At 42.9% G+C, this 10586-nt stretch overlaps 1 protein-coding gene across 1 annotated transcript; it reads left to right on the top strand.

Moving 5' to 3' along the window:
- Nucleotides 1-1713: 1713 nt before the first annotated feature.
- LOC138292227 (uncharacterized) lies at nt 1714-7134 on the top strand. Its single transcript, XM_069230670.1, has 2 exons — nt 1714-3748; nt 6726-7134. Exons 1-2 carry the CDS (start codon nt 2962-2964, stop codon nt 6758-6760), a joined length of 822 nt encoding a protein of 273 aa, XP_069086771.1. The 5' UTR covers nt 1714-2961; the 3' UTR covers nt 6761-7134.
- The last annotated feature ends 3452 nt before the right edge of the window (nt 7135-10586 follow it).

Raw genomic sequence — 10586 nt, 5'->3', positions numbered from 1 at the left:
TGGGAATCTATGTCACATAAGATCCCCAGGAATTCCTTCGCAGGAATGTATCACCCTAACTGGAGAGAATACGGTTGACGTAACTCACTGGTGCTGCCTTCCACTCGACCCTGATGGGTAGAGCGGCTTTGTACAAAGTGCTGAGTTTGCTGCAATTTCCCTATATCTTGCAAAACACATCCTATGGGATCTCCCCGAAGGTCTTCAGGAATATAGAGAGGGATATTTGCCTGCACCTGTGGAGCAGTAGTACACCAAGAATAACTTTGTCTAAACTGCAGAAAGGAGTATACTATGGGGGCCTGATGGTCCAGGATATCCAGAAATGTTACTGGGCCTCAGAACTCCTAATAGTCAATGAGTGGACATTTATGGATCGCCAGGATCTGGCTTATTGGGTTGATAGGGATGCAATGGGCAGAGGTGGGCAAGAGGCCTTACTGAATGATGAGAGAAGAGAGAAGGAGCTACCGCAACATATACTGATGGTGGTCTGGGCTTGGAAAGAACTATGGGCTATCTGGGCTGGAGGGGGAGACTTACAGGGCTGTCCCCGCTTTGGCACAGCTATCTGTTGCCAGAATTGAGGGGGTTGAAGGGATTCCTAAAATGGACCTGATAGGTATCAAACAACTGGGTGATATCTGGAGAAGACAGGCAATAATCCGCTTCGAAGATCTCCGTCAGGAATACGACCTTGCTGAAACCAAATATTAAAGATACTTCAAACTAGGTCATGCCCTCAGGAAGCACATGAGGGAAGGTGAGCAAATACCTGAGGCTTCGCCCATGGAAGATAGAACACTTAAAAACCTAATCCTGGACATGGGGCTTTAGCACTCTATAGAAATTTGTTAGCAACTCACCTGATTTGATGGGTCGGCTGAGGGTCATGTGGGAGGACGGTGTCAGAGTCCTCGAAGACAAGGAGTTGGAGGAGGCCCTTTGTGGACCCCAGGAGATAGCTATATGTGCCCACTTTTGAAAGGTTGAGCTCAAAATATTGCATAGGTCATAATATCCCCGAATGGTGCTACATAGGATAGGCAAAGTGGCCACACCATTTGACCTGAAGGGTGAGGGCTCTTTCTTCCATATACTCTAGGAGTGTCCACTCATAAAGGAATACTTGTCCAAAATAACCCAAGTAATGTCACAGGTCTCAGCGCTAGAGATATCACTGGACGTCAAGTGGCTGCTCTTTAGAATCTCAGGTGAAATCACATAGCCTAAATATCAAGAGACTTGGTTAAGTTTGGCTGCAGGGATAGCCAAACTTAAAATACCAAGAGCCTGGGGCAAGCCAACCACTTCGGCAGTGGCAGACTGGAAATCAGGCCTGGACTGTTGTCCGAGGTCTGACTGAGTAGTTTACGGGGTAGGAGATGCCCCAACAAATGGAAGAAAGTGTGGGAATCATGGGAGGAATATCAGAGCTAGAGACAGGAGGGGACCACTCCAATTGTATGTGGGCCATAAAAGCGCCACTCTTGCTTCAATTGTGAAACTCATGTTGCAGTGTAATGTATCATTGGCTTTTTAAACTAAAATGATAGTCAATTGTTGTATCCCTGCTCAATAAAAAGAAGTTAAAAAAAACAAATCAATGTTTTACAGAGTAAAGGCACAATTTTATGACAAGACCGGAGGCTCCTATTATGCTTTCTTTTCCTGCTTTATTTCAAACAGCAGCCAAGAAGAAAAGCACGAATCCCAGGGGATTGCAAACAAGCAACCAATGGGATAACAGAAACTAAGATCATCAACCAATCAATGCAGAGCATCACATAAGGTATACCTATCCTGACTGCAGGCAGCCCTCTTTTCTTGCTGCTCGCAGTCAAGATAAGTATACCCTTCATTGCTCCTTATATCACCTGTTATTTCCTTGTATTTATATTATATTATATGTTCATTTATTATCGTGTTAAAACTCTTGTTGTATCGTTTCTTGTGAATATTTGTAATACTTGGTAGTTTGACACTTCAACACGTCTTTTTTCTCGAATTCCGTTTGTCAGAGGCGCATCGCCGCGAACGTTCTATCCTGAACGCCGGCTGACGCCACCTCTACTCTGACAGCTGGCTTCAGTCCAACACATTCCTTTCACCACAGAGCCTCGCTGGGTGAAAACTTTGTCAGCTCTATTGATTTTTTCTGCCGCTTCACTGCCATTCTTCTTCCGTTCTAAAACAGGAGTTAAAAGCTTGAAGGCTTTATTGATTTTTCAATTAGCCTCTCTTCTGAAGAAACAAAAGCAGCTGAGACTGTTCACGGAGAGCCGGCAGTAATTCTTCTCAAGAGTTCCTTGCATATTTGTTCGGTGAGTCACAGGTCATTAACCTGAAAGCTTGTGTTTTCAAATTTAACCCTTTTAAACACCGTTTTTTCTCTCTTTGTCATAGCTATGGATTTTTCAGACTACTTTAATTCTAATGAAGACTCTCAAGAAGACTTCTCCTATAATTTAAATAGCTTCATTCAATCCTCTGTCAAGAAAGCAGTTTCTGCTTCTATGGACCAAATTTCTAAACAAATTCAGTCCACTATGTCCTCATGTCTATCTCAATCGCAAATGGCCCATTCTGCGGGGGAAAGCAGAAAGCGCAAAGCCCCGGAGGCTTCTCAAAGTCAGTCTAATGACTCGTCTGCGCTTATGGTTGGTGAGTCAAACTCACACGGGATAGAGGACAAAGTCCCTCAAAGGCCTCCCAGTTTGGAGGGGAATAAAAATTTGGGTCAAAAATGTAAAAGTAAGTCAAAAAATGTCCCCAAGACCCAAAAAATTGTGATTGAGGATATTAAAGATACCGATGACGATGCTGACTCTATTGTCTCCTCGTCAGACATTGAGGACGATAATTACTCTAATTTTTGGATCGGACCTCTTCCTAAAAAATCAAAATTAGCTTCATCTAGCCAATCCCATCCCCCCCCTCTTAGATTCTGACGGCAACCCCATGTTTGATCCTGGACTAATCCACCATCCTAATTCGACAGAATGGGTTCCCTCCGATCATGTAGCAAAATATATTTTAGCTAAATTGCGACTTCCTCTAGACAAACAAGTTCGTTCAAGACTACGAGCTGAATGTCCCAGACCTTCCCTCCCATTACACATTACCGATACCCCTGCCATAGACCCGTCCCTCCTAACATTCTTCTCCAACTTTGGCAAGGACCCACGCAAAGGGGTGGACAGAGCATGGGCTCTATGTCAAGATAAAGTACTGGATCTGGTCGGGCCGTTATCCCGCATTTTTGATCTAGCTGAATCAGCTAGAGCCAATGATGAGTCTATTGACCCAGAAGAACTCTCTCTCTGGACTCAGAGAGCTTTTTGCTTGCTGGTTAATGCCAACTCAGCCATGACGCATGAACGCCGTAAAGGTCTGCTGCTTAAGCTTGACCCTAAACTTGCAAATTTGGCGTCTAAAGATCCAGGAGCCAAAGCCGATGGCTTACTGTTCGGGGACAATTTCATAAAGGAACTAAGCAAATATGTTACCACTTTTGCTTCAATTAACAAAGCCCAACAATCACTTAAAAAGGTTTTTAATTCTCGGGTTTTTGTCAGGGCCGGTAGAGGCAGAAGCCGCTCCACCGGCCGCCCTTCCAGAAACCAAGGCTTCAGAGGTTCATTTGCTTACCAGCAACAACAGCAACAAGACTTTCGTCCCCAGTTCTACCCCCAGCGCTCCAGAGGATACAGAGGGAGGAACCAACGCAGATCCTACAACAATTCAGGTAAACCTTCCTTCTGGCCATCCTTCTGTAGGGGGTCGTCTAAAATTGTTTCTCCACAAATGGATAGAGATTACCTCAGATCCCTGGGTACTCAACACAATCAAAGGTTATTTAATAGAATTTTACGAGAGTCCCTATCAAAACTTTCCGCTGCCCCCTCTCAAATTTTCAAAAGAAATGTCAGACCTAATCTCTGCAGAAATACAAGAGCTTCTTCAAAAACAAGCTATTCAACCGGCATTTCCCCTTCCTTCAGGCTTCATAAGCCCACTGTTTTTAGTAATAAGAAAAAACAAGAAAATCAGACCAGTCATCAATCTCAGACAACTCAATAACTTTGTTGTATACAGACACTTCAAGATGGAAACCATTCTCCAGCTCCGAGATTCCCTACTTCTCAACGACTGGATGGTCCGTCTAGATCTCCAAGACGCATACCTAACAGTTCCAGTTCACTACTCTCACAGAAAGTTCCTTCAATTTCAATGGAATCTCAATACCTATCAATTTACTTGTCTTCCCTTCGGTCTCTCTTCAGCTCCTTGGTGTTTCACAAAGCTAATGAAACCTATAGTAGCTCTTCTTCGATCTCAAGGTTTCAGATTAATAATATACTTAGACGATATTCTTCTAATGCATCAAGACATTTCTATTCTGAAGTCCCAACTCGCTTACACCATCTCCCTTCTTTCAGACCTAGGCTTTCTAGTAAACCAGCAGAAGTCAATATTTACCCCTTCACAAAAGATGGAATTCTTAGGATTCCTGATCAATTCCCCTCAAGGTCTCCTTCAACTCCCGATCTCAAAAATAAAACACATCAAATCCGAGATAACCCTATCTTTACAGCAGACTTCTCTCTCCCTCAGGTCTCTTGCAAGAATTGTAGGTCTTCTTTCTTCTTCAATTCAAGCAATCTTTCCAGGCCCTCTTCACTATCGGGCTCTTCAGAGATTAAAAATTCGTCATCTTCACAAAGGTCTTGCTTATTCAGATTTCATCCCCCTCGATCTCGAATCCCGTACAGAACTCCAATGGTGGCTGGATCACCTCGAAGCCTGGAACGGCAGGACCATCTTTGCCTCAGTCCCAGATCTTGTGTTAGAATCCGATGCAAGCCTAACAGGTTGGGGCGCAAGGTGTGGTCACATATCGACTGGAGGCACATGGTCTCGACAGGAGTCTTCATTGCACATCAATTATTTAGAGATGCTTGCAGGCTCCTTTGCAATAAGGACTTTCACCAAAAACAAAGTTTCTTGTTCCGTACTCCTTCGTATGGACAATCTTACAGCGGTAAGATATATAAATCACCTTGGCGGTACCAAATCCAAACCACTAGCAGAACTGGCAAAAAGTTTTTGGGATTTCTGCCTTCACAGAAAAATTTCAGTTCAAGCGGAATACTTACCAGGTTCTCTCAACTCAGTCGCAGATTGGTTTTCTCGTCATCTTTCAGACTACAGCGACTGGAAACTTCACTCTTCAGTCTTCAACTCTATCCATCACAAGTGGGGTCCCTTTCACACAGACCTGTTTGCATCCCGTCTGAACACTCAGCTACCTCGTTTCTTCAGCTGGAGACCAGACCCTCATGCGTTAGCGACCGATGCCTTTCTCCAACAGTGGCATTCCGCAACGCACTATGCATTCCCTCCGTTCATAATGATAAACAGAGTCCTCAATCATCTCCGACGACAAAAAGCCACTATAGTCTTAATAGTTCCGTTCTGGCAAGCTCAAGTATGGTTTCCCACTCTCCTGGAGTTAGCCGTCGACTTTCCCGTCCTGCTATCCTCCTTTCCCTCACTACTTCTTAATCCTCAAGGTCTTCCCCACGATCTCATTGTCAACAAAACCCTGTTTCTATCTGCTTGGAAAATCTCAGGTCTTCATCGTCTTATCCAGGAATTTCACTCGAAGCTTCAGCTTATATCAACAGCTCCTGGGCTCCCGGCACTTCCAAAGCATACAAGTCAGCGTGGTCTATCTGGTCTAGCTGGTGTTTGGGAAAATCATGCGATCCCTTTTCAGCAGATCTAACTTTAATAGCTAACTTCCTGGCCTCTCAGGCTAGCGCAGGCAAATCTTACAGAACCATTAATCTTTATAGATCAGCATTGTCGCTACATCTTCCTCTTATAAACGGAAAACCAGTAGGAGAACATCCTATGATTTGTCGTTTATTAAGAGGAGTGAAATTTTCCAATCCACCAATTCCCAAATACTCCACCATATGGGACGTCAACCTAGTCCTTCAAATGTTTATCTCTTGGCAAGATAATGAATCCTTATCTCTGAAAATGCTTTCAGCCAAATTAACAATGTTACTGTGTCTTGTCTCTATAAAACGTTTGTCAGATGTAAGAGCCTTAGATATCTCGGCTCGTCAATTCACTCCGTCTGGTATTCTATTCAATGTGTCCCGTCGTACTAAAACCAATGTTACCTCTGTGTTTTATCCCTTTTTTCCAAATCAACCAAAACTCTGTGTAGGAAACTGTTTAAAAGTTTATGAACAAAAAACGGCCGATCTTAGAACATCTTCTGCTTCCCAACTTTTAATCTCCTTTAGGAAACCTTATAAACCGGTTTCTTCTCCTACCTTGGCTCGTTGGGTCAAATGGGTAATGTCACTAGCGGGCATTGATACTTCAAAATTTGGCGCCCATTCTGCTAGAGGTGCCATGGCATCAAAAGCCTTTTGGGCTGGCTCAAGATTGGAGGATATTCTAAGATCGGCAGATTGGTCTAATGATTCTACCTTTCGTACATTTTATTGTAAACCTGTTAATTCAGCAACTTCTATTGTAATTGACATGCTTTAAACAAGCATAATAGGAGCCTCCGGTCTTGTCATAAAATGTAGATTTTCCAAGTAGTTTATGATGGAAAGTCTTAATTTTATTAAAGACACGGAGGCGAGTATTATCCCACCACTTATTGTACTAATCTTGTTATCTCCCTCCCTTTCTAGCCAATACCAACGCTTCAGCATCCTCCTCAACTTAAGTCAGCGGATGCCTTTCCTTCACGAGGATCTCATTCACCACGACTTTCACGAAGCTCGGATCTGTACACCCAGCATCTGGTTAAACCATACATTGTTCCTAATTTGGACAGAATTCAAGACTTTTTTGCTCTAATTCTAGCAATATGTTTGATCTGTTGTATAGTACCTTTGTTTAAATCTGTTTCTTGACTGTCTCGCAAACGAAAAGAGGGCTGCCTGCAGTCAGGATAGGTATACCTTATGTGATGCTCTGCATTGATTGGTTGATGATCTTAGTTTCTGTTATCCCATTGGTTGCTTGTTTGCAATCCCCTGGGATTCGTGCTTTTCTTCTTGGCTGCTGTTTGAAATAAAGCAGGAAAAGAAAGCATAATACTCGCCTCCGTGTCTTTAATAAAATTAAGACTTTCCATCATAAACTACTTGGAAAATCTACATTATTGTGTTAGGGCAGTCAGCATAAACTACAAAGGGGAGGTGTGAGGCTTCAAAATAGGCATCATCAATGACTGGCTAATAAATCAGAACGTAGATTTAAAATGTGTCAAGTGTAAAGAGCAGATTACTGCTAGATATAGATGATGGGGAACATCAGAAGTCTAGACTGCACTCAATTACTGTCAATGGACATGGGTAACAAGTGCGTAATGTACCCTACTGTCACTGGCCATAGGTGAAGTGTGCCAGGTATCTAATTAAACCCCATGGGAAGCCATCATTCAGGCCAGTAATATGAGTGGCAAGGCAGAAGTCTCAGTATTTTTCCTCCAGAAACAAGGTGCGCTTGACCAGGAATTGGGTACTTCCAGGATGGTCCACTATAGATAGGAAGGAGTGTGATTACTGTTCAGTAAATGAGAATTCATTTTGGTGGTACTCTCAATGCATTGTATATTGCTGTGGTGTGCCATGATTCTGATCTTAGCTGGTCTAATCATCATTCCGCTGTATCGTAAGGCGCAGGGGCAGGTGATCAAATATATGCAATTCTTCGTGTTGCAGTTAGTTTGACCACTGTGTAACCATGTGTGGGTGGTATCTAAACAGACTTCTTTTGTCATATTAGTGAGGTGGCACATTCCACATGATGTCCTGTGAAGATTCCAGAGGGTACGTTATCCTGTCTGCAGGTTTGCCCAGTGTCGCATATGCACCAGCATGTCTCTGAGGTTCCGAGTGTATCTGAACGCAAATTGTGTGGGTGGAATCTCCAAGAAGCCATATTGGAGAATAGGCCATTGTTTCTGAACTATTTGGTTTATCTGATTTGAGTTAGAAGTGAAAGTGGTCACACAGGTGATAGTGCCGTCATTTGGCCTGGTTCTGGGTTCTAAGAGACATCACTCATGATTGTTTCTAGCTCTCTTACATGCTTATTTCACGGTCTTAGAAAGATAGTTACGATCAAAAAGGTTGGTGGAGAATTCAGTGGCCTGTAGCTCGTAATCTTTGATGTTGTTGGAATTCTACCGGAGTCGCAGAAATTGCCAGTAGGGCAGATTATCCCGTAAGGCTTTTGAGTGGTGGCTAATGTATCACAGAAGGCTGTTGCAGTGTGTCATCTTCCTAAAAGTGGTAGTTATTAGTTTGCCACTGTTGAGAGAGATGCTCAGTTCTAGAAAGGGGAGTTCTGAATCGGAGATTGTCTTGGTGAAACGAAGGAAAGGGTTAATCGCATTGATCCAATTGTAGAACAGGTGGCAAGTATCAATGTTGCCCCTGCCACAGGATGATAATGTCATCTATATAACAATGCTACAATAAGATGTTCGTTGTGTAGGTGAGTTTAAAAAAATTCACACATTCACTTCAAAACACTACTAAATGCAATCATGGTTACAAATTAAAATCAAGAAATCACTGAAATTCACAAGTTATGATTAGGCCCACAATCCATAACTCACACAACAGCCATTTAAATGGCAACTCACACACCAAATGCAATGCCTATGACCTCACAATATGTAAACCAATGAATACATATGCAAACCTATAAATGATAGTATATTCTTAGTCATTTCTTGCCATGCAGAAAGGGTAATGTGCTATGTAATCTCATCTTTAAGATTATTTACAATATTTGTAAGGGTGAAGACATGAGCATTACATTTGGTGTGTGAGTTATGGTTTGAAGGACTGTTTTGTCAGTTATAGACTGTGGTCCTAACATTTGTTTGCAAAATTCTGCAAGCATGTGCAGACATTCGGGAGTCATTTAGCCAATTACCTAAGTATTGCTAGTACAGGAACACCCACTCTTGGCTACCGAACACACCTAGGGGCATATTTATAAGCCCCTAGAACCTCTTTGTGCCGCCCTAGCATCAATTCTTTTTAAGTTGAGGTGGCGTCAAGGAGGCCTTTTCCCCACACCAGATTTACAAAGTGGTGCAATGCAAGCATTGCGCCACTTTGTAACCCCTTGTGCAACCTTACGCCTGCACCAGGCATAATGTATTCAAGGGTGGCATTCCTCGTTAGCAGGCCCAGAAAAATGGCACAGTGAAATTTATGAGATTTCACTGTGCCATTTTCCCCATCATTTTTAATGCCTGCCAGAGACTTTAGAGTGATGCTCCCATTCTTTCCAATGGGCCTCCCCATGCTTTGCTTATTAGAGCCATAATTTATGGCACTAGTCGACCAATGCATCACAATAGCGTCACAAATGTTGACACTATTGTGCTAACGTGTGCCATGGTGTGCCGAATTGTAAATACGGCGCTACCATGGTGATGTCAGGGAGGGCACAAGAATAGTGGTGCATCATAGCTGATGCGCCATTTTGTTGTAAATATGCCCCTTAAGGTTTCAAGCCAATTTTATTAGAACGGAGAATAAGCTCATTACTTATTTTTTATATTACAACTTTGCAAGGCATCTCTTCTCTAGTGTGTGGCAGATTCTGTTATGAAGAGAGATGACTGACATCCAAATTAGTCTGACCTCACTCCAAAAGGAGTAATACTGCCCAAACTATGTTGCATACTCTTCATAGGAAACAAACTTCCAAATTCATTTTAACATCATTGAAATTCATCAATGCAGCGAAGCGTCTCAAACATAGGGAGCACTGCACCAGTAATGTCTGTTTATCCATCCACTAAGTGCTTTTAGCCAGTTTTTCATAGAATGGGAAAATAAAGGTATGTCTACATTTATCCATGTCAGTCGTGGAATGAATTAGTTTAGTCCCTGGCAAGTGCATTTATGAGGGGGACAAATCGTTAGTATGACCCACCCCAAAAAGTCAAGTTTAGCCTAAACTACAAAAGATACATGTTTTTTTTCACAGAACAAAAACAATTTTATACCAGGTCCTACCTCTTTGGACTTCGTCAGTGAAGCACAGCTTAAGGTGTTAGACACCCTGAGCTAAGAGGAGCCTGGCCTCTTTGTTATTTAGGGTTGCAAGACAATTTTGATGAGAAAGTAGAACAAATGTGCCTTCACATCTTTCGCATTGTAGTTTGAAATGTAATGCATTTCTAAAGGAATGGTAACTTGGTTCAAATCAGTCTATGCTCCCTCCAAAAAAGGAGGCAGGCCTCTGCTGCAGATTTTGCACTCTTTGGGGAGGGGAGAGACGGTGGCGTTAGGCCTTCAGTCACCCTACCATTTGTTCCAGCTCTCGCCTCCCACAAGACCACCTTTCTTGGTTTGCTTGTCCCTGACCCGAGCCTCTAGTCCCCTAAGCCCAGGGACCTCTTACTACCCTGTACTGGGCTACCTAGGCCCTTGTGATGCATTAGGCTCGGTCTCAGATGCTGTCTACACCAGCCAGACCTACACTCAAACATCCCCCAATCATGCCAACCAGCATCC

Source organism: Pleurodeles waltl, chromosome 4_2, assembly GCF_031143425.1.
Source record: "Pleurodeles waltl isolate 20211129_DDA chromosome 4_2, aPleWal1.hap1.20221129, whole genome shotgun sequence".
NCBI lineage: Eukaryota > Metazoa > Chordata > Amphibia > Caudata > Salamandridae > Pleurodeles > Pleurodeles waltl.
The sequence above is the reverse complement of the archived record's forward strand: the minus strand, read 5'-3'. Positions and strand labels throughout refer to the sequence as shown.